We start from the raw sequence: 24,930 nt of genomic DNA on the forward strand, positions 1-24,930 counted from the left end.
TGGGCGGTAACCATGTTCCACCCCCAAATGTATGCTAGGTTTCTGCCAGTTGCTGTTTTTTCTTTTACTTTCTTTGACGGCGTTATGCTGTCCCCGTTACCGCGAGTGCTTCTCCAGACTCTTTTCTGTCCTCAAAGCCATCCTATCACCGTCCACACTGAGCCAGAAGCGTCCTCGGGGTATTTGCCTTTCGTCTTATATGTTTTCTCCTTTTCCTTTGGCTGTTTGTTGGTTTTTGTACGGACACCTAACTTCTAAGATGGCTGTGCCCACTGTGTCGTTTCCCAATCTTCGTGCAAAGTGGATTACTTTTCCCCCCCCGCTGAGGCGGACGTATCCTACCCTGTTTCCCTTGTGTGAGCTCGAGTTTCTGAAAATCTGTGCAGTTTGCGGCGCAGGGTTTAAGTGGGGGTACTTTGGATGGCTTTTATCCGTTCCGTGCCTTCCATGGCTACTTGGACCAAAACTGCCACTTCGCTTTCTGTACGGCCAGTCCTGAAAGGTGGCGGCCCCGGGATCCGTGGCGAGATGGGCGCAGACATTATCTCCGTGCCTGCTCCGTACAAACGCTGTATGGCCCTCGTCGGCCGCCGTAGTCCGGCGCGGAGGCTGGGCGAAGGCGCAACAGTAAAAGAATTCACGGAAGTGCGGGTTCTAGGAGGCAGCGGTGGGATCAGGAGAAAATCGGGACCGTGTGTGGATCTCTGCGTGGAATAGGATGAGGGAAACGAGGTGTCTGTGGGCGTCTGGGTGGGGTGGAGCCGTGGGGTCCGTAGAGGGAGAGGAAGCAAGTGGGAGTCGGTGACTGGGGTATTTATGATTGGGGTGACGGAGTCAGTCCTGAAGGATTCTGGTGTTAGTGATTACAGGCCAGTCGAAATCTAGGATTTAACGTCCGTAATCAGAGTTTTGTGTCTGTCTGCAGTGCTCTGTGATTGAGGACTGCGGTAGGGAATGATTTTTGTCAATGAAAGCGGTGTCTGGTTTGGAGTCGGGATTTAGTAGCGGGCTCAATGACAGGAGTGGGGGTCTCATGGTCAGTGAACCTGGGCATCTAGTCCAGATTTCGAGATTATTCCGAGTATATGTGACCAGTGGTTGCCGTGGGTAGTCCAGCTGTGTCAGTCGTTGAGAAGTTTGTGAGAGCTGAAGCTGGTGGGTGGGTGGGTGTTTTCAAACGTGACATTCTCCTTCAGTTCCTCAAGTCCAAGGGCCTCGTTTGCCAATCACCTTTGGCTTTCCACATCTTCTCTCGACCCCGTAGAAATGAAAGCGTTGTTGGAGATCGAGGATTAAGCACACGTAAAGTGGTAAGGTTTCTACTAAAGATGAGGAGTTTGCCCTTCCTGCAAGTTTACTGAGTGTGTGCATACACACACTTGTAAATATTTCCTTTCAGAGTTGTTCTAGCACAAGTAAAATAACATCTCTATTACCCCAATTCTGTTCTCCAACGATAACGTTTGTTAAATTTTCCATATAGTTCCCTTTAGTCTTCATTTTTCTATGCTTGACTTTCACAATTCCAATAAACTGCCGAAATTTTAGTATAATTTGCCTCATCATTTAATTTCCTATCATAAACATTACTAATAAATATATCATAAATTTTTTTTCTGTAAGAGTTGTTTTTTAAGAATTTCTACAGATACCAAGAGAAAAACCTGTTCCATTAATGACTGGAATCACTCAATATGTGCATTAATTTAGATAGAATTTAAATTTTTAAATATTCATTTATCACTTCTGAGAACAGGTTATGATTCTGCATTTACATAAGGGTGTGGTTCCCTGTCCCTCATCTCCACCATGATTTTTAATTTTTTTGCCATTGTGAATGGTGTCTTTCTACTTTTGATCTTTTTATTCACTTTTAATTTACTGTTACACAGAAGAGTAATTACATTGAAAAGATTTGTTTCTGCTCACCCTACTGATCTCATTATTACAAGCTTTCCCACCTCCCATGATTTTATTATGAAAAATTTCAAACATATAGCAAGGTTTAAAGAACTATACATTTGAATTCCTGCCTGCTTGCCACGTGGATTTTATCATCATGATTTTATTGAGTTTCCTTTATCGTGTATGTATCCGTATATCACTCCTCTAATCATCATCAATCCACCTTTTTACATTTTTGAGGGTATGTTTTATTGTAAGTTGCAGATATTTATACATTTCCTGTAAATATTTTAGTAAGTATATAATTAGAGTTCTACTCATAGCTTTTTTCTAATAACAGCTTTTTTTTATTCATACACCGTACAATTCATCCACTTAAACATACAATTCAGTGGTTTTTTATTGTAATCACATTCCTTGAACTCGTTTTATATAATGCATGTTTTTATACTTTTACTAAATGTGTATATATCCACAAATAGTAATCTTTGTTGTATATGCTTTAATTTTTTCTCTTGGTTTTCCTTTGTTTCTTTCACATAATGACGATTAGTGAAGATGGTTCAATGACTTTAAACAGGTCCATGAGCACACATGGTTTCCAAGGAATAGCTGTCCAGGTCCTCACCTTTTATATGTTCTCTTTCCAAAAACTGGTCTGTGATAATTCCCCTGCTGCGGGAGCATCGTGTTGTGCTGGTTCTCCTTTCCCATCTCCCCTTTCACAGTCACCCCACTTCCACTTCACAGAAGGAAGAAATAGTACCCACACATTCACAATCTTCTATTTTATTGCTCCAGGGTGTAATAGCCTCTGGGACCCCAAATAAAGGAACAGATGGCTTTGAAATCAGGTGGGTGACAGTGGCAGTGACAACATCTGGGCCCAGAGGAAATTTACACTCAAAGTGAATTTATTTTTCAGCTCACAGGTCGTGGTTCCTGGAGCAAGATACATCACGTGATGTGAGAAGGTTTCACGACCTAGATATCATCATTTGTGGGGACATCACTGCCTGGAGACTAAGATTTCTAACCAGAAATTTAGGGCAGTTCAAGAAGAGGCTCAGGAGACATCCTAGCTTTGGCTGTTTCCCAATAACAGATGAAAATGATCAAGGACCAGGTGATTTTTAGTTTGTCTTATTCTTTCCTTCATTCTGTGATTGATTTCTGGGGGGACTTTAAAATGCAATTGAATTCAATAGAAATAGCAAATTGGAAAACTAGAATTTGTGCAGAAATAAATTTAGATTTAAATTCAACATCAAGGCAAAGTAGCATCAGAAATATATTGTTTGTGGGACCTACACTAAATGACTAATGTTGGAATATCTTCTGTGATTGGAGTATCCAGTGGGTTACATGCACCGTCGACTCATGTCTAATAGCTCTGACAGTCATCACAGCCAGAGACTCCTGATGATGATGGGATAGGCATTGACTCTGAGGAGAAAGCTGACCAGTTCCTCAGAGGATGTCACTGTATATTTCATGGCACTCAGGTCTTGGGACTTTTCAAATGGTTCGTCCTAGAGGTGATATGGCAGACAGTGTCCTTAACTACAACCTTCTCATAAATGAAAAGCTGGTTCTCCAGAGACCCCTTTGGAAATAGACCAAGAAAACTCAGCGGGCACAGTGCTTCATGGGACCATAGCAAGGTGACCCATGGACCCAACTTTGTAGTGGTCAGGGTTTGCTTGGGAGTAAAACCTAGATGACATAAGAAAATGGAAGGGTTGCATGACTTTCCAAGGTCCCGTATGAACAGGTGATCGAACAGGTGTTTGAGTACAGATTTGGCAGGAGGGAGTTGAAAGTATCTGTGTCTGGTAAAGTTGTTGCGATCTCAGGGTTTGCTTTAGAACTTCCTGCTGTTAAACATAGAAGACAAACTTACGGTTACCAAAGAGGAAAGGGGCAAGGGGAGATAAACTAGGAATTTGGGATTAACAGATACACACTACTATATATAAAATACATGAACAATAAGGACTCACTCTGTAGCACAGGGAACTATATTCAATATTTTATAATAACATATAATGGAAAAGAATCTGCAAAAGAATAGACATATTCAATATGTATATGTATAACTGAATCACTTTGCTGTACATCTGAGACATTGTAAATCAATGATACTTAAATTAAAAAAAAAAAGAACTTCCAGCTATTGAAGGTAGTCCACTTCCCCTCCCTGTGTTCAAAGCCAAGTCCTACTGCCTCATCTTTCATTACCTTTAAAAAAATTTCATAATACAAATATGCGTGAATACATTTGTAAAACTCCAGTGATGACAAAGTACATCTAGTGAAAAAGTAAGAGTCCTCTTCATACGCTTCTTTCCTAATCCCCTGGTGTCGCTTAACAAATGTGCAGGAGTGTGTACTTCCAGTCACTGAGCTGTATGTACATCTGTGTCTGTATGGATGTTTGCGGGTGGATCTAACTCAGCTCTTAGGTCTTTGGGTAGTGCCTTTCCATTACTGTATTTACTTTTTCATAAACTGAGCTGGGGAATGTGAGACCTCACTTTATCCTCTATATTTATTATTCTCTCTTTTATATTTTCCATCATTTTGTCCTTGTGCTGCATTTTGAGTAATTTCTTCATATCTACCTTCCTGTTTATTATCTCTTCAATGTATCTGATATGTTGTGAACCTGACTAGAAATGTAAATATAAATAATGTACCTATGTTTATATGTACTTGTGTGTTTTTTGAAGGATGCTATTTATTTTCTTACTTTGAATAATGTTCTTTACTAGTCTCTCATTCTTTTAATATGTTTTAGAAAGGTGTTTTTATTCTTCCTAACATATAAAACATACTTAATATGTTGTATCTTATTTTTTTTTCTTTTTCTGCCGTATGCGGGGCCTCTCACTGTTGTGGCCTCTCCCGTTGCGGAGCACAGGCTCCGGACGCGCAGGCTCAGCGGCTATGGCTCACGGGCCCAGCCGCTCCGCGGCATGTGGGATCTTCCCGGACCGGGGCACGAACCTGTGTCCCCTGCATCGGCAGGCGGACTCTCAACCACTGCGCCACCAGGGAAGCCCCCCGTTGTATCTTTTAATTATAGCGTCTGGAGTTTCTTCATGGTTGATTCTGCTAATGGTTATGAAGATTCCTGGTGAATGTAGGAATATGTTTTGTTTGTCCTGATGTCATTAGAATATACTTAATACCTGGCAAATACGTACTCGCTACAAATATATATATATATATATATATATATATATATACACGCAGCAAATGTTTTAAATATATATTGTATACACAGCAAATGTTTTAAATATATATCATATATGTTTCTAGTTTAGCAAGAGGATTAATGACTACTTATCACAGAAACTTCTGATTTGCTGAATGATGGTTGACTGTATAATTACAGAATATTTTGCAATACATAAGTTAGAACATGGATAGATTTTGCTTCTATGACAATGTAGTTTTAAAAAATCAGGGGCATTCCCTGGTGGTCCAGTGGTTAGGACTTGGCACTTTCACTGCCAGGCACCTGGGTTCAACCTCTGATCAGGGAACTAAGATCCCCCAAGCCTGGCAGCACAGCCAAATTTTTTAAAAAATTAAAAAATAAAAATAAATAAAAATCAAAGCACCTCCGTATATAGATGTAGCCTAAATGGTGAAAAAGAGCAGAACAACTTCCTTCACTTGCCTTCCATTTCAGTAACGAGAGAAACACTCATATTAAACAGGACCGTATTGTTACAGGGATCGCTGACACTGGAGGATGTGGCCGTGGACTTCACGTGGGAGGAGTGGCAGCTCCTGGCCCCTGCTCAGAAGGACCTGTACCGGGATGTGATGCTGGAGAACTATAGCAACCTGCTGTCCGTTGGTGAGAACAGCTCCCCTTGGTCCCTCAGTGTCCCCAGTCAGTGGCCGCTCTTTCTTCAGCTTCTGAAAGTTTTGCAGTGTCCATGGTGCCCTGAAGTGGTAGATGAGTCTCAGTTCCTTCTCTGGTCCCAGACTAGAGTATAACGTGCCCTCTCCTGAGAGATGAGCCTTTCCTTTGCTGAGCCGCAAATTGCATAGTTCGTAAAATGTAACATTCTTCCATGTTGGCAGACCACAGCCCAATTCAAGAGTCTGTCTCTCTGTCGTTTCCCACGAACAGGGTATCAAGCCAGCAAGCCGGATGCTCTCTCCAGATTGGAACGAGGAGAACCGTGGCCAGTAGAAGATGAAATCCACAGTCGAATCTGTCCAGGTGAGTAAGAGAACCAGCATTGAGCGGCCAAGGGAGTCATATTCTAATCATTCAGAGATGTCACAGCTGTGTATGTCTGAGGACATGGAAGCATAGCCTCCACCGAAGAGCTCTTTTTCTTTCAGTGGTGTCGAGGAACATATCTCTTCTTGGATATGATCCCTATTTATTTCACCTGGGTCTTGATTTTTTTTTTCCTCTAAGTTTCTTCTTAGAATTCTCAAATCTTCCCATCCTTCTTCCCCCAGCACTGTATCACTACGTGTTCCTTCTACTTGTCTTGCTATGAAATTCAACCTTCCACACCTCTCTCTAAAGAGAGATTTTGTTGTTGTTGTTGTTGTTTTTGCGGTACGCGGGCCTCTCACTGTTCTGGCCTCTTCCGTTGCGGAGCACAGGCTCCGGACGCGCAGGCTCAGCGGCCATGGCTCACGGGCCCAGCCGCTCCGTGGCATGTGGGATCTTCCCGGACCGGGGCACGAACCCGTGTCCCCTGCATCGGCAGGCGGACTCTCAACCACTGCGCCACCAGGAAAGCCCCAAGAGAGATGTTTTGATTTCAGTGCTGTCTTCTGGCAATTGCACCTTCCTGCCCCTTTGGATAATAATTGATTTCCATTCCTAACGTTCATGCCATCTTTGATTGGAGGTTAGGATTTCAACGTATAAATTGTGGGGGGAACATAAACGTTCAGTCTCTAGTACCTTCTGTTTCTTTCTTCATATATCCTGGCTGTGCTCGAGAAACCTCAGTCCTCCTCTTGTGTTTCTTCTTTGTTCTCACACCACTGCCACACTCACGGCACTTCTGACACCAGCAATTCTCTGTGACACTAGCTAAGTGTCCTACAGTTTAACTAAATTCTGACACTGTCTGCCTGGAGAAAGCATGAGATCCCACAGGTTAAGGGCTCCATCACACAAGACTTCCCTGACCTCCACTTCAGATGCCAAACACAAGTCCAGGTTGTTACCTGTGCTTCTGACCAACTGGCTGTAGACCGGAGCTTCCCAAGACTCCCTCCTCCTCAGGTTCAATTCATTTGCTAGAGTGGCACACAGAACTCAGAGAAACATTTTACTTACTAGATCACCAGTTTGTTATGAAAGGATTTAAGTCAGGAACAGCCAGGTGGAAGAGATGCACAGGGTACGGGGAAGGAGCGTGGAGCTTCCATGGCCTCTCTGGGTGTGATGCTCTCCCAACACCTCCTTCTGTTCAGCCACCTGTAGGCTCTCTGAACCCCGTAATTTTTAAAGGAGACCTTATCGCCCTGGGCATGACTGATCATTAACTTCATTTCCAGCCCTTCCAGCAGGAAGGGGGGTTATGTGTGGGGGCTACGTTGTGCTCTTGACAGCTAGGAATTTAGCTTAGGCCTCCTCATCTTACATCCTTTAGGAAAGGGAATGTCTCTGGTAAGATGCCTTAAAGCAGCTATATCAGCGATGTGGGTAGGTCCCTTGGGTGAATCGCATTCCATGAAGACAAAATAGCAAGGTCAGAAGCCTGAGGCAGGAGCATGTTTTAGGAATCTGGAGGAAGCCTGTATGAGTACAGTGGAGTGAGCGAGAGGGACAGTGGATGGAGAAAATACGGAGATGACGGCAGTAAGGCAGTAGGTGGAGTTTGGAGTAGACAGGTCATGTAGGACCTTTCAGGGCCACTTCAAGGACTTGATTTTTATGTTTGTTTTTTAAAGATTTTTTTGATGTGGGTCATTTTTAGAGTCGTTATTGAATTTGTTACAATATCGCTCCTGTTTCATGTTTTGGTTTTTTGGCCGCGAGGCATCTGTGATGTTAGCTCACCGACCAGGGATTGAACCCACACGCCCTGCATTGGAAGGCGAAGTCTTAAAGAACTGGACTGCCAGGGAAGTCCATGATTTTTTTTTTAATTAATTAATTTTTTTGGCTGCACCGTGCAGCTTGCAAGATCTCAGTTCCCCAACCAGGGATTGAACCTGGGCCACAGCAGTGAGAGCCCCGAATCCTAACCAGCAGGCCACCAGGGAACTCCCAAGGACTTCATTTTTTAAAAACAATCAGATGAGAAAACAGTAGGGCATAATATAATTTATATTTTAAATGATCACTTTGTGGGACTTCCCTGGTGGTCCAGTGGTTAAGACTCCATACTTCCACTGCAGGGGGTACAGGTTCGATCCTTGGTCGGGGAACTAAGATCCCACGTGCTGCGTGGTGCGGCCAAAAAAAAAAAAATGATCACTTCGATATGGGAAAAGAATCTGAAAGAGAATAGAGATATATATATATATATCTATATAACTGAATCACTTTGCTGTACACCTGAAACTAACACAACATTGTAAATCAACTATACCCACAATATAAAATAAAAAATTTAAAAAATAAAATAAAATGATCACTTTGACTACTTTGTAGAAGGGAAGTTGAAGCCTGAAATCCAGTCAGTGCAGCCCATTGCTGTAGTATGAGACAGAATGCTTGTCTTCAACCTGGGTAGAGGGGGTGAGGGTTAGTGAGCTTGGAAATATATTTATAAAGGAGAGAAGGCGTTTCCTATTGAAGTAGATAATGGGTTGAAAGAAAAATACAACTGAAGGATGATGCTAAGGTTCTTGGCATGAGTCTGGGGAAGAGTGGAGTCGCCATTTCTGAGATGAAGAAGGTGTATGGAGAAGGAGATGTGGGTTGAGAAATCAGGAGTTTTGTTTTGGACATTGTAATTTAGACGTGTTTGTTCACATCACCTTGGATGCAAATGCTCTGTTGCATTTGGATCTACCCAAGGAATTCAGGGAGAGTTTAGGACTAGAGTTAGAAATGTGGACAGATTGCGATCTCCTATGGGATGTGTACAGATCAAGAAGAGACTTGGATTAAAAAAAAAATTGTGGGCACTATACTCAATGTTTTGTAATAACCTATAAGGGAAAATAATCTGAAAAAGAATATGTATATATATAAAAATAAGGAGGATTCATATAGATAAATATATTTATATAAGTAAATTTATATAAATATAACTAAATATGTAACTAAATATATTTACAGAAATGAACTTATATAAATAAATATATTTATAGAAATTATATAAATATGTAAATAAATATATTTATAGAAATAAATTTATATAAATATATTTATAGAAGTAAATTTATATAAATATATAAATAAATATATTTATAGAAATCCTATACTAAGGATTTATATATATATATATAAAACTGAATCCCTTTGCTGTACTCCTGAAACTAGCACAATGTTGGAAATCAACTATAGTTCAATATAAAAATAATAAAAAATTAAAATTGAAAAATAAAAACAGATAGTAGAATTGAAAAAACTTGCTATATGTATACAAGTATCAAATCATTATGTTGTACACCTGAAACTAATATAATGTCGTATGTCAATTATACCTTGATTTGAAAAAAAAAGAAAGGAAGAAAGATTCTTTTGAGTAGAGATTACATACGTGCAAGGTAGAATTAAAAAAAAAAAAAAAAGAGCCTTGGACCACTAGCAGTCCGGAAGATGAGGATTTGTGAAATGCATGGTTTCCTAATACATGTACTAGGACCTCTTATTTTCAGAGTGTGTATTTTTGGTAGATTTGGGGTGGACGGCCTGGACTAGTCTATACATAATGTTGTAAGCAGGCCCTCTTGAACCTAGTTGGTGAACCACAGCCTTAATGTGTGCCAGAGGAGATTAGTGAGAAATAAATCAGTACATTCTAGGAGTAAGATTTTAGTAACAGAGGATAAATCTGCAGGTAATATGTGGAAGTTCCTCTTCTGAATGCAGCCTCTTTGCTATAGTTCAGGGTTATGTGAACTAAATTGTCTAAATGAACAGTAAAGATGGGGACTACTTTAGAAATGTAGGGGAAACAGAGCTTACAGTGACATAGAATGATAGCGTGATATATAGGAGGCATATCTGGGATTTGAGTAAAGATGAGGAAGGGCAAGTAATGAAGGTGTGAATTTGGAAATGTGCAAGGCCTTGAGGAACTTGGTCAAAAGATTGGCCTGAAGCCACTTGAAGGCCAGTTTTAGAAGGTATTTGTAGAGGAATGAGTAGAGTGTGGACATGGATAAATGGAGTAAAAGTTGGTAATGTAACTTTTATTTCCAGGCTGTTCTGGACTTTGTTAGTATAGTTGACCCTTGAACAGCATGAGTTTGAACTGCATGGGTCCACTTATATGTGGATTTTTTTCAGTGACTACATACTGTAGTATTACACAATCCAAGGTTGGTTGAATCCTCAGATGCACAACCTTGGATACAGGGGGCCGACTATAAAGTTATACCTGGATTTTTGACCACATGGAGGGTCTGTACCCCTATCCCCCGCCTTGTTCAACCGTCACCTGTAATTGAGGTATAGTGGTGGCATTGTGAATTTGATCTGTATTATCCTTGGATACGTAGTCTTTCTTTTGAACTGGGTGGCAGCAGTGTGAGCTATAGTTAAGTACATCCAGTAGTTCTAAGACAAATGGCAGGCAAAACTGTCAAGAGTCTTGGTCCAGGATCAGAAGTGTGATCCTTTAGGACCCCTTAAATGGTAGAAACCAAGATGGGTATGCAGACTTTTGAAAGAAAATGCTATTAATGGCAGGATGTGGGTTTAGGGATCACTACAATGAAATGGGAACAATTTAAATGTTCCATATATACAAGTACAAAGGGTGAATGAAAAAGATGTCAGTTCCCTAGTATGATATTGTAATATAAGATATATATGTACTTGGTCTTTGGCCTGGTTTCTGGCATAGAGCTCCTAAAAGTCTTGTAGTTTCCTGAGTATAGGATCACTTATTTCCTTTATTAGTATTGATATAATCAATGTTTGGTGCTCCTCCATGGGCTTTTTAAAACCCAAAGTCTTAATGTTATAATAATTGTAAACTTGGTCACACGCCTTCATCTATTGATACTTTCAGTCTACACATTTTCCATCCTGTCCTCTATCCTTATATATATAATATTTATATACAAATGATTCCCACATTGTTATCTCCTTTCCCACATGGTTAAGACCTTTCTCAGGATCTTCATAGCCAATTGAATTCTTCGTGTCTGTTTTGGATATCCAAAACCCACCTGGAGGTTGATATGCTTTGAAATGCACACTTGATTTCCCCACATTGTGAACCTCAATAATAGTCCCCATCTCATTAAAAACCACTACTCACCCATCCAGTGGCCTAGGTCACATAATTAGGAATAATACTTGATTCCTTGCATTTAAGGATTTATGCATGTATGAATGTGTCCCACAGCATTTGGAAAAAAATATCCCTCTGTCTTCTGTGGTCTAGTGCTCATAATAACTTGATTTTATTTTACTATCAGCATAATTTATAAGGTTACAATTACAAAGCAGCCAAATCTCTATTTGCTCATTTTGAATGCTCTAACCTCGTTTATGCCCTGTTTTTACCTTTTATTTTCTTTGTTTACATTATTGTATTTTACCCTTGTCCAAGTGATAACAACATATATTGGAGTTTCTTTTTTTTTTTTTTAGTTGAAGTATAGTTGATTTATACTGTTGTGTTAATTTCTGCTGTAAAGTGATTCAGATATATATATATATATATATATATATATATATACACACACACACACACACACGTTCTTTTTCATATTGTTTTCCATTATGGTTTATAACAACATATTGAATATACTTCCCTGTGCTATACAATAGGACCTTGTTGTTTATCCATCCTATATATAATAGTTTGCATCAACTAATCCCAAACTCCCAATCCATCCCTCCGCCACTCACCTCCCTTTTGGCAACCACAAGTCTGTTCTCTATGTCTGTGAGTCTGTTTCATAGGTAAGTTCATTTGTGTCATATTTTAGATTCCATATATAAGTTATATCATATGGTATTTGTCTTTCTCTTTCTGACTTACTTCACTTAGTATAATCTCTGGGTCCATTCACGTTGCTGCAAATAGCATTATTTCATTCTTTTTATGGCTGAGTAGTATTCCATTGTAAACATGTACCACATCTTGTTTATTCATTCATCTGTCAGTGGACATTTAGGTTGTTTCCATGTCTTGGCTATTCTGAGCAGTGCTGCTATGAACACAGGGTGCATATATCTTTTTGAATTATAGTTTTGTCTGGTTATATGCCTGGGAGTGGGATTGCTGGATCATATGGCAACTCTATTTTAAGGAGCCTCCATACTGTTTTCCAGGGTGGCTGCACCAATTTACATTCCCACCAATGGTGTAGGAGCGTTCCCTTTTCTACTTGGAGTTTCTTTAGATATTTTTTTAATGCTTTTCTATTTTTTAAAATTAATTTATTTTATTTATTTATTTCTGGCTGCACTGGGTCTTTGTTGCTTCACACGGGCTTTCTCTAGTTGTGATGAGCAGGGGATACTCTTCGTTGGGGTGCGCAGGCTTCTCCTTGCAGTGGCTTCTCTTGTTGCGGAGCATGGGCTCTAGAGCGCAGGCTCAGTAGTTGTGGCACATGGGTTCAGTAGTTATGGCTCACGGGCTCTAGAGCACACGCTCAGTAGTTGTGGCTCGTGGGCTCTAGCGTGCAGGATCAGTAGTTGTGGCACACGGGCTTAGTTGCTCCGCGGCATGTGGGATCTTCCCGGACCAGTGCTCGAACCTGTGTCCCCTGCATTGGCAGGCAGATTCTTAACCACTGCACCACCAGGGAAGCCTTGGAGTTTCTTTAAACTGAAGTCATAGTGTTGTCCATAAAGGGCCAGCCTACACAAAGGCGTTTGTTAAGTAGTTTCACTCTGTACCAAGCTATGGGAAGATTCATTCTTCTCTTCTTTCCTAGAAATGAGGAAAGATGACTGTCTTCTGCAGGAGGACTTGCAAAATCAAAGATGTCCAAAAAGAATGGAACAATGTCACGAACATAATGCACTTGGAAACATTGTTCATCAGAGCAAAAGTAACTTTCCTTTAAGGCAAAATCATGATATGTTAGACTTTCATGGGAAAACACTGAAATCAAATTTAAGTTTAGTCAACCAGAACAGAAGCTATGGAGTAAAGAACCCTCTTGGAGATGGGGAATCCTTCCTCCATGCAAAGCATGAGCAATTTCATAGTGAAATGAAATTTACTGAATGTGGAAGTTCTATGAACACAAATTCACAGTTCATTAAGCATCTAGGAACTCAGAAGATAAATAAACCCCACTTATGCACTGAATGTGGGAAAGCTTTCATCAAGAAGTCCCGCCTCATCGATCATCAGAGAGTGCACACAGGAGAAAAACCTCATGGATGCAGTATATGTGGGAAAGCCTTCTCCAGAAAGTCCAGGCTCACTGAACACCAGAAAACCCATATAGGAGAGAAACGGTATACATGCACTGAATGTGACAAAGCCTTCCCCAAGAAATCACGGCTGCTTATTCATCAGAAAACTCATACAGGAGAAAAACCCTACGTATGCGAGGAATGTGGAAAAGGCTTCATCAAGAAGTCTCGGCTCATTAATCATCAGAGAGTTCATACAGGAGAGAAACCTCATGGGTGCAGTCTATGCGACAAAGCATTCTCCAGGAAGTCCCGGCTCATTGAACATCAGAGAACTCATACGGGAGAAAAACCATATGAATGCACTGAATGTGACAAAGCCTTCCGCTGGAAATCACAGCTTAATGCACACCAGAAAACTCATACAGGAGAGAAATCATATATATGTACTGATTGTGGAAAAGGCTTCATTCAGAAGGGCAATCTCATTGTACATCAGCGAACTCACACTGGAGAGAAACCCTATATGTGCAATGAATGTGGAAAAGGCTTCATCCAGAAGGGCAATCTCCTCATACATCAACGAACTCACACTGGAGAGAAACCCTATGTATGCACTGAATGTGGGAAAGGCTTCAGCCAGAAAACATGCCTCATCTCACATCAGAGATTTCACACTGGAAAGACTCCCTTTGTATGTACCGAATGTGGAAAATCGTGTTCACACAAGTCTGGCCTCATTAACCATCAGAGAATTCACACAGGAGAGAAACCCTACGCATGCAGTGACTGTGGGAAAGCCTTCAGGGATAAGTCGTGCCTCAATAGACATCGGAGAACTCATACAGGAGAGAGACCCTATGGATGCACTGACTGTGGGAAAGCCTTCTCCCACTTGTCATGCCTCGTGTACCACAAAGGGATGCTGCATGCAAGAGAGAAACGTGGAGATTCAGTCAAGTTGGAAAATTCTTTCTTAGAGAGTCCCAGCTCCTCACGTTCGAGTGATATTGTACAGGGGAAAAACCCTGTTAATGTGGTGAGCATGCACACACCTTCTGTGGCAGCTGAGACTCCATTCCACAGTGATGGGTTCCTAGCAGATAGGAATGTAGTAGCCCTTGTGGGACAGCCAGGTGCCACAGGTGCAGTGTCAGCAGATAATAGCATTTGCACAGAAGAAAAACCTAATGAATGCAGTGAGTGTGGTAGCACCTTCAGTGATCAATTATGTCATATTTTATATCACAGAAAACACACAGAAATAAACTGTGATACAGTGAAGGTGGAAAACCCTTGAATAAAACCTTCTAGATCATCCTGTGGCTGGCGAGTGTATACTGAGACAAACAGTATAAACACAGAGACTGGGAAAGCCTCTTGTGGAAAGATAGACCCTATCAGGGCTTCATAAGTCACATACTGTCAGTGAGGACATAGTTGGTAGAAATGTAATGACCATGGAAAAATCCTTCCCCAGAAATAAGACTTCAGTTGGTATCAGAGAGTTTACACAGGAGAGAAATTGTTGGACCTCTGAAGGCAGTAACTGTGGCAGGGTTGTCAGTGGTATATTCTGCCTCATTGGTTGGCAGGGGAAATCATATAGAAATAAAACTCTGAACACACCAACTATGGAATATCTTTGGCAAAATATCAGAAAATTCATGAAGCAAATAAGCCCTGTGAAAGTGAATCTTTTAGAGATTTCTGTCACAATCCTAACATAATCATATATAAGATTATATACATAATGTACATTTTAGGACAGTATACCTTGAATCAAATGCCTAATTGATACGTCAGTAATGCTTTAAATCAAAGGAGGGTGTCTGTGTTGCACATAATTGATTAAAGTTATAATGCAGTTCACCCCCCTCGTTTGGGGGACATGGGTCTTCTTTTCCCACCCAGGATCATTATATGGTTAACTCTTGGATTTCTTCAGTTCTAAATTTATTCAGTTTGTTATTTCAGTCTACCAAAAGTCCTTCAGAAGGAAACTGAATACATTTAATCTGATAATGTAACATAGCATGTTTGGATATGCTTAACTTTATAAATCTCACCTGGAGGAACAAAGCTCAAAATTCATGAATAACCTATTAGCCAAGCTCTTGCCCTAGAAGATAGTTCCCATCCTGTACACACACCACTCAGAAAAACTTTAACAACTGTTTCCTTGGCCTGGTCCTGTCCTAGGACCTATAGATGATGTCAGTGATGAACTTAACAGAAAGTCCTTGCCGCCTTTGAGCTGGAAATTTTTTAAAGCTAGGTTTCATGTCTATAGCAATTTTACCCTCTGGCAAAGATAATCAAAGGATGTGTACACCTACATTTGTTGAAAAGGACATATAGTATAAGGAACAAAGTATCCTGATAATTTCCTGTTTAAGGGACATATCAGAGGGGGAAAGGGAAAGGATTTACTTAATTTTACATAGAAAAAGGTATGGATACTTTTTAAAAATTTTCACATCCACCTAGATTATAAATTCCTTGACAGTATGTAGATAATTTCATATTCCCCAGCACATAGCAAAATAGGAAATGAATTATACGTAGATTTGAAAAATGAATGAAGGCGAATGAATGACCTCATGGACTAACCAATCAAATTTATTTTTGTCACTGAAGGAAAGGAGCTACTGGCAAGCAATTCTCAGGCTCAGTATTATTCCAAGAAACATTTGTTTCTTGAATAGAGGTTCCTGTAAGACTATAAAAAGGGCAGATCAAAGAAGGACTAGGATCCATAGAATAGGCCCAACTAATGGAAGAAAATAATGTCACTAAAAATGGAGGACTGGGGGGTTCCCTGGCGGTCCCAGTGTTTAGGAATTGGCAGTTTCAACTGTGGTGGCCCAGGTTTGACCCCTGGTCGGGGAACTAAGTCCCACAAGCCATGCGGCACGGCCAAAAAATAAAATTAATTAAAATGGAGGTTGGTACATGAGACAGGTGATGGTGAGATCCCTTTGACTGTTTTGGAGAACAAACCTTACATTTGTCCACAGGCTTATCACCTTTTAGAGTTGCCGCCATTTCAAAGATCTAAGCTCCTCTGTAGCTCAATGAATTGAGACGTGATTTAGCCTCATCATTCATTCTCTCCTGGGACTGGGGCCCTTGTCCTCTATTTCTATTCCTAGGGTTCTTTCCCTTGATCCAATAATGATGTATACAGCTTAAAAACAGTCCTGCTTACAAGGAAGAAAAAAAAAAGTGGAAATTTGCCATGGAGTGGCTGTCCCATAATTGAATTTCCAAACTCTGGGTGTGTGAGTAACTCACTACAACAAATATATTTCTGAGCATTGGCACTGTTGTAGACACAGGATATGCTGGTGAACAAAACATGCAAAGTAGTGGCCTTTTCACAGGATGGATTCAGGACAGATGCTCCTCAGTAAAGCATCAGAAATGGATTCTTCTTCAACTCAGAGTACAGCTCCCTTCCACTTCTTGTGAATTGCACGTCCTATCATGGCAGTCACGGTGTCTTTCCCAGTGAAATCGTCCGTCTGGGTTCCCGAATGGGCTGCCCAAGCCTGCCCTGAGGACCAGATGCTGAACTCACCTTTCAGAGGTTGGCATTCCAGGTAAATGAAAACGTTAATGGGATAGGGAATTCCTGGTCGCCCTCTTTAAGAAAGGCATACCAGCGTCTATCCTCTACTCCTCTACCCCTCGCATTCATAAAAACTATAGCTAACAGTTATTAAGTGTGCTGTTTGCCAAACAGTCACCGTATCATTTATTTAGCACTCTCCAATGCTCCATCTTTGTGTATTTTAGGCAAACATTTGTATACGTTTGAAGGCTAATTCCTTTCTCCTTAGTACAGGTAACCACCTACTGTACGCAGTTGTACGTGTCTGTCAAATGAGAGTTCCAACATCAGGGTTTGGAGTCTTAGTGGGTTGCTCTACCTTGTGTGTCTCAGTGATGGAGAACTGGGGTCGGTGGTGGTTGTGTTAGTTGGCTGGGGCTGTCATAATAAAGTACCACAGACATTTTTTTTCTCGCAGTTCCGGAGGCTGGAAGTCTGAGATCACAGTGTCAGCAGGGTTGATTTCTTCCAAGGTCTCTCCTCGGCTTGTAGATGGCCATCTTCTCCCCATGTCTTCACATTATACCAGTTATATTGGATTAGGACCCACTGTAATAACTTCACTTAAACTTAATTACCTCTTTGAAGACCTTATCTTCAAATACAGTCACATTCTGAGGTACTGGAGGTTATGACTTTAACATATGGATTTGGGGGGAACACAGTTAAGCCCGTAACAGTGGTATTTGTCAGTGAATGCCATTCAAGTTTATATTGGGCTAACTGATGGATCTGTCTCGTCGTCAGTAAATGGTAGTGTCTTTTCCAGGTTTGACAGTTAACAAAAGGTCATATGGTCAGTATCTGGGGAGGCCCATGTGTGTCTGTGTTGAGAAGCTGGAGATTTGGAGGCCCAGGATCCCTGGGCCACTGGGACAGACAATGAACGTTACTTTATCTTCAGTCCTTCAAGTGAGTCCCTCTTTAGGGAAATACATATATACATACACAGACACTATACACACAAACACATGTATTTTCTGTAAAAGTAGTTGCTCCCTTGGGGACAAAGATAAGAAGTAGCCACTATAGGCAAGAGGAGAGATTCCGTTTATGGAAAGTGCTTTAGGGTGAAAAATGAAGTAGAAGGTCTTCAGCTGTTCCTTCCGCAGTGGAGGACCATGGATGCTCGTTGGAAGAGTTGACTTTTGAAGGAATATACCCTGGATGCCTCTAAGAAGCTTCATTCACTCATTTCTGCTCCTGAGTAGCACTGCATTTGGGCTGTGCACATTTTCCTTTAATGGTGTTGCAAAGAGTCAGATATGAAGGTCCTGGGGCCTCAACCTCAAGTCCTGATATTTGAGACACAGGATGGGAGGTGAGGGGCCCTGTGAGCTTGGAGGATGCAGGAAAGTCACAGAAGCTCATCATCAGAGAATAATTTGTAGCCGTGTTTGGTGGAAGATGAGATCAAGATGATCCAGGAAGTTGGTGACTTACCCCAGAAATCTTTCACCCAGGCTCCAGGGTTTGGGCTGTAGAAAGCTGTGGAAGTGCTAGCCTCGGATCTGCTGCTCTTGGGGCAATCATGGAGCCTGAGGTTTGTGTGTTTCTATCTTTAAAAAATTTTTTTAAATTGAGATATATTTGATGAACAGTATTATGTAAGTTTCAAATGTGCAACATAGTGATTCACAATTTTTAAAGGTCAACTCCATTTATTGTTATTATAAAATATTGGCTCTATTCCCTGTGTTATACAATATATCCTTGTAGCTTATTTATTTTATACGTAGTAGTTTGTACCTCTTAATCTCCTACCCCTATCTTGCCCCTCCCCACTTCCCTCTCCCCACTGGTAACCACTAGTTTAGTCTCTGTATCTGTGAATCTGCTGCTTTTTTGTTATATTCGCTAGTTTTATTTCTTAGATTCCACATATAAGTGATATACAGTATTTGTCTTTCTCTGACTTATTTCACTTAGCATAACACCCTCAAAGTCCATCCATGTTTTTGCAAATGGCAAAATTTCATTCTTTTTTATGGTTGAGTAGTATTCTATCATATATATATATACACCAGATCTTCTTTATCCATTCATCTGTTGATGGACACTTAGTTTCCTTCCATATCTTGGCTATTATAAATAATGCTGCTGTGAACATAGGGGTACATGTATCCTTTTGAATTAGTGAGTTCATTTTTTAGATGTATACCCAGGAATGAAATTGCTGTGTCATATGGTAGTTCTATTATTAGTTTCTTTTTTTTTTAATTGAAGTATAGTTGATTTACAATGTTGTGTTAGTTTCAGATGTACAGCAAAGTGATTCAGTTCCATATAGGAACTTTTCCATTATAGGTTATTACAAGATATTGAATATAGTTCCCTGTGCTATACAGTACGTCCTTGTTGTTTTTCTGTTTTATATGTAGTAGTGTGTATCTGTTAATCCCAAACTCCTAATTTATTCCTTCCTCTCTCCCTGCTGTTTTTAGTTTTTTGAGAAATCTCCATACTGTTTTCCGCAGTGGCTGAACCAATTTGTGTGTGTTTCTATCTTTGTGGAAGAAAGTGGTTTCATGTACCACAGTGTTTTAAGGGATGATTTCAGAAGTTCAGGTTTTGCGTCTGTGACTACGTGGCCATCCTCCAAGGGAGCTCTGGGTAGTAAACTCCTTTAAGGAAGTAACAAGGAGAGGTAAGTTTTATTCTGAGGGTATCTGGTAAGGGAATACAACCATTGTTAAGGTCATGTGCTTGGAGAAAGGCAGACCTGGGTGCAGATTGTAGTTCTAACACATAGAGTATGTTCCTGAGCGAGATATTTAATCCCAAAGCCTTAATGAGAAATATATATATTTGGTCACTGCCTCTGGTTCCTGACACAGAGGTCATGAAATCCTTGTAATTTCCTGAGTGATGGGGGTGATAGGAGCATCTGACACAGAGCTGTTAAATCCCTTGGAATTTCCTGGGTGATAAGAGTGTCTTTTGTTCTAATAAAGTGACCCTGGGTAGGCTCCTGAATGGGGCTGGTCACAAGAAAGGCCAAATCATGATTAGAAGCGTGGAACTCTCCACCCCATCCCTTATACTATGGGGAAGGGAGCGGGACTAGAGATTGAGTTAATAATCAATTATTCATTTAAATTATATATATATATATATATATATATATATATATAGTCATTTATCTATAAAATGTATCCATGAGTCAAGTGGGTCTTTTTTTAAAAAGTAAAGGCAGTATATTTTTAATAATATATTTAATTTTATATATATATATATATGTTTATCAAACGAGGAAGTTCCCTTTTGTTTGGGGGTTCCCCAAGACCCCCCTCAGGTTTGATAATTTGCTAGAAGAACTCACAGAACTCAGAAATCTTGTTATCCTCCAGGTTACATTTATTATAGAAAGGATAGAGACTAAAATCAGCAAGGGAAAAAGGAAAAGCCACACCCACAATGTGATTTAAGGTGGAGGCTGTGGATCCCATGGTGTCAGTGGACCTCTGCAGGGACTGGAGACTGAAGTCAAGCACGTGGGTGTCCTACCAGGCTGATGTGACCCAGCCCCAGTTAAGCCTCTGGACATCAGGGCTCAGGGAGCTCCCCTGGTTGGTGGTACTCCCTGCCTGCTGTCACACATTTATGCCAAGAAAGTAATGCTCACTACTATATATAAAATAAATAACCCAACAAGAGCCTATGGTAAAGCACAGGGAACTATACTTAATATTTTGTAATAAGCTATAAGGGAAAAGAATCTGAAAAAGAATATATATATAAATATATGTATATGAATGTATAACTGAATCACTTTGCTGTACACCTGAAACTATGACAACATTGTAAATCAACTATACTTCAACTAAAAAATCAGTAAAGGGGGAAAAAGAAGTCACACTGCCCATGACTCCATTGTGGGAGGGCAGCTGGAAGTTCCATGTTTGCAATTTCCCTGGGCTCTGCCCTTCAAGCCTCTTCCCTTGGCTGATGTTAATCTGTATCCCTTAACTGTAATGAACCCTCACTTTCAGCAGAACAGCTTTCAGTGAGTTCTGAGCCCCTCTTGCAAATTATTGTGGTCTTATGGAATATTGTCCCTAACTGCAGTAGCTCTGTGCTGCCTTTTGGGTAATTTCTAGCTCACTAATTATCCCTTCAAGGCCTATACATAAGCTTTTAACTCGTGTGGACCCATGCCACAGGCGTATGTTTCTTTACTTTTTTTCTCAAATCTGACCAATTTTCTCTTTATATTTTCCTGTTCTTTTTTTTTTTTCCAAGGATTTTGACTTTATTATTGGGACTTCCCTGGCGGTCCAGTGGTTAAGACTTCGCCTTCCAATGCAGGGGTACAAGTTCAATCCCTGGTCAGGGAGCTAAGATCCCACATGCCTAGGGGCCAAAAAACCAAAACATAAAAGAACAGAAGCAATATTATAACAAGTTCAAGGAAGACTTTAATAATGGTTCACATTAAAAAAAAAAGGATTTTAACTTTATTATTAACTGTTGTGTCTCTGGGCCAAGAATAGTGCTTGGCACACAGTGGATGCTCCATAAATACTTTTGAATGAATATACAGTCAACATTTCTATGGGGTTTAGAGGTTTCTTATTTAATTCTTATTTTTCAAGGGAAGGATCATTTTAATCTCTATTTTATAAATGAAGAAAATGAGGTTTAAAAGCATTCATGTGTGTAGGGCTTAAGGCCCCCTATAGTTTCCTGTTCTGTAGACTTTTTTTTTTTTTTTTGGCTGTGCTGTGCAACTTGCAGGATCTTAGTTCCCCAACCAAGGATAGAACCTGGGCCCTCTGCAGTGAGAACGCAGTGTTCTAATCACTGGACCGCCAGGGAATTCCCTAAAATACTTTATTCTTTATAACATTTTAAACACATTTATTAAACATGTCATCTCTTGTAATTCTGGCATCTCTTGTCTCTACATGGTGAATTCTGATCCACCAAGTCAGGGAAGGCCCTTGATGAATGTAATAATATGTTTTATTAACCTTGATATCACCCATATGTGTATAGTGTTTGGCAAATAAGTACATATATGTAGAGTTATGTATATATAGTTCTTGGTTAGCAAGAGGATATAATGGCTACGCATTATACAAATTTCTCATTTGTTGAATAAATAGAATTATGAATGTATAATTGCAGAATATCCCAATAGTGTTTTCCTTCTACTACAAGGTGTGTTTTTAAAAAACTACTTGTATTAATGCAGCCTATTTGGTGAAAATAACAGAATAACTTCCTTTACATGCCTTCTTCCTTACATCAATAGAAGGGAAACACTTTATATTAAACAGGACTGTGTTGTGACAGGAATCCCCGACATATGACGACATGGCTATGAAGTTCACGTGGGACGAGTGGCAGCTCCTGGACCCCAATCAGAAGGACCTGTACCCAGATGTGATGCCGGAGAACCATAGCAACCTGGTGTCTTGTGGGTGAGGACGTGTCCCCTGTGTCCCTCAGAGAATCTTCAGTCAGTGGCCATTTTTCTCAGCTGCTTAATGCTTCAGTGTCTACAATGCTCTCAAGGAGTAGATTCTCAGATCCTTCTCTGCTCCAGACAAGTGTATAATGTTCCCTCTCCTGAGAGAAAAGTCTCTCCTTTGCAGATGTGAAAACTTCCCTCAAAGGTAGCTTTCTCCCATCTTGACATCCCAGCCCAATTTGATGTGTCTAAGTCTTCTGTCATTTCCCGTGGACAGGGTGTCAAGCCTGCAGACCAGATGCATCCTCCAAGTTGGAACGAGGGGAAGAACCGTGGCCAATAGAAGATGAAAACCGCAGTTGAACCTGTTCAGGTGTGTAGCTGATAACCAACAAGGTGGGTGGCCAGGGAAGTCATATTCTAGTCAGTAAGAGAAAGTCCCATGGCTGTGAGAGTGTTTGAGGATGTCTAAACAACTGCACCTTGTATCTATCTTCCCATATGAGAGCTTTTTCTTCACAGGTGTTTAAAGGGAAATAGACCCCCATTTCTTCCTCTGAGATCTGATCCCAGTGGTCCCTGTTTATTTTACATACATCTTGATTTTCTTTGTTGTTTACCTACTTTTCTTCTTAGGTTTCTTACATCTTCTTTTTTGTCCTCTGTCACAGCATCTCTGCCTATTTCTTCCACCTGCCTTGCTACAAGATTCTACCTTCCTGCTCTTACCCCAAAGATCTTTGAAGGGACCTCCCTGGTGGCGCAGTGGTTAAGAATCCTCCTGCCAGTGCAGGGGACACGGGTTCGAGCCCTCGTCCAGGAAGATCCCACATGCCACAAAGCAACTAAGCCCATGTGCCACAACTGCTGAGCCCACGGCCACAACTACTGAAGCCCGTGCACCTAGAGCCCGTGCTCAGCAACAAGAGAAGGCACCACAATGAAAGGCCTGTGCACCACAATGAAGAGTAGCCCCTGCTCGCTGCAACTAGAGAAAGCCTGCACACAGCAATGAAGACCCACTGCAGCCAAAAATAAATAAATTTATTTTTTTTAAAAAAGAAAAATGATCTTTGAATTCAGCAGTCTTCTAACTAGTGCATCTTCCTGCTTCGTTGGGAAATAGTGATTTCCCTTCCTGACATTTAACCCCACGTTAAATGCTGTACCCACATCATAACCTGATCTCTGTGTGTTTATATGGTTTCTTAGCTTCTTGCTATAGATTAAATGTTGGGGTCCCCCCTAATCATGTGTTGAAACCCTAACCACAAGGTGATGGTATTAGGAGGTGGGATCTTTGAGAGGTGATTAGGTCATGAGGACCCAGAGAGAGCTCTTGTCCCTTATCCCATGTGAGGTGGGGGCTAGAAGGCTCTGTCTATGAGGAAGCAGGCCCTCACCAGGCACCAAATCTACTAGCGTCTTGATCATGGACTTCTTAGCCTCTGGAACCATGAGAAGTAAATTTCTGTCCTTTATAAGCCACCCAGTCTATGGTATTTTGTTATAGCAGCTCGAATGGACTAAGACTTCTCTTTGCCCCAGTCTGGAATTCTCCAGAGGTTCTGTTTTCTTTATTCCCTCTCCCACAATTTGAACTCATCAGGAAGCCGTGTCTCACTCTATCATATATCCTCATTTCCTCCACCTCTCTCCATCACCTTTGCTCCTTCAGACCACTTCTCATAATTTGTAGCTTCTTCCTTTTTTTCTTTGCTTGATTGTTTTTTAAATTAATTTATTTATGGAAGTATAGTGATTCAGTTTTATATATATATATATATATATATATATATATATATATATATATATTTCTTTTTCAGGTTCTTTTCCATTATAGGTTATTACAAGATGCTGAGTATAATTCTCTGTGCTGTACGGTAGGTCCTTGTTGTTTATTTTATATATAGTAGTGTGTATATGTTAACCTGAAACTTCTAATTTATCCCTCCCCTGGCTTTTCCCTTTGGTAACCATAAGTTTGTTTTCTATGTCTGTGAGTCTATTTGTGTTTTGTAAATAAGTTCATTTGTATCATTTTTTTAGATTCCTCATATAAGTGATATGATATCTGTCTCTGACTTGCTTCACTTAATATGATAATCTATAGGTCCATCCATTTATTATTTATTATTATTTCATTTTTGCTAACCAGGATGTCAACACAAGTGAGAAGAAAGAATATGTTCGTGTGTCCCCAACACCAGCACTATGGCCAGTACATAATAGGCATTTAACAAGGATTTACTGAATGAAAGAAAGCAGCCCCTGTAATTTTTTAGTTTTAAATATTTATTTATTTGGCTGTGCCGGGTCTTAGTTGTGGCACATGGGATCTTCATTGCCAAGTGCGCAATCTTTTAGTTGCAGCATGCGGGCTCTTAGTTACGGCATACAGGATGTAGTTCCCTGACCAGGGATCCAACCTTGGCCCCCTGCATTGGGAGCACAGTGTCTTAATTACTGGACCAACAGGGAAGTCCCAGCCCT

The 24,930-nt window shown here is 40.5% G+C and overlaps 3 protein-coding genes across 3 annotated transcripts in view; 2 read left to right on the forward strand and 1 right to left on the reverse strand.

Moving 5' to 3' along the window:
* The window catches only part of LOC117199139 (zinc finger protein 677-like), a 545,188-nt gene that overhangs the window by 40,460 nt on the left and 479,798 nt on the right, over positions 1-24,930 (reverse strand). The gene's annotated exons all lie outside the window — the stretch shown is intronic.
* Positions 739-14,698, forward strand: ZNF613 (zinc finger protein 613). The gene is given in 6 exon segments (XM_004286488.3): positions 739-1,310; positions 2,831-3,031; positions 5,650-5,776; positions 6,056-6,148; positions 12,976-14,572; positions 14,574-14,698. Coding segments are annotated over 5 exon segments (1,938 nt in total). The 5' UTR covers positions 739-1,310; positions 2,831-3,010; the 3' UTR covers positions 14,674-14,698.
* Positions 6,134-24,930, forward strand: part of LOC117195385 (zinc finger protein 615-like) — a 109,881-nt gene continuing 91,084 nt past the window's right edge. Inside the window, exon 1 of the mRNA XM_049703395.1 lies at positions 6,134-6,148. The gene's annotated coding sequence lies outside the window, so the exon portion shown is untranslated. The remainder of the gene's footprint in view (positions 6,149-24,930) is intronic.

Source organism: Orcinus orca, chromosome 20 (assembly GCF_937001465.1).
Source record: "Orcinus orca chromosome 20, mOrcOrc1.1, whole genome shotgun sequence".
NCBI lineage: Eukaryota > Metazoa > Chordata > Mammalia > Artiodactyla > Delphinidae > Orcinus > Orcinus orca.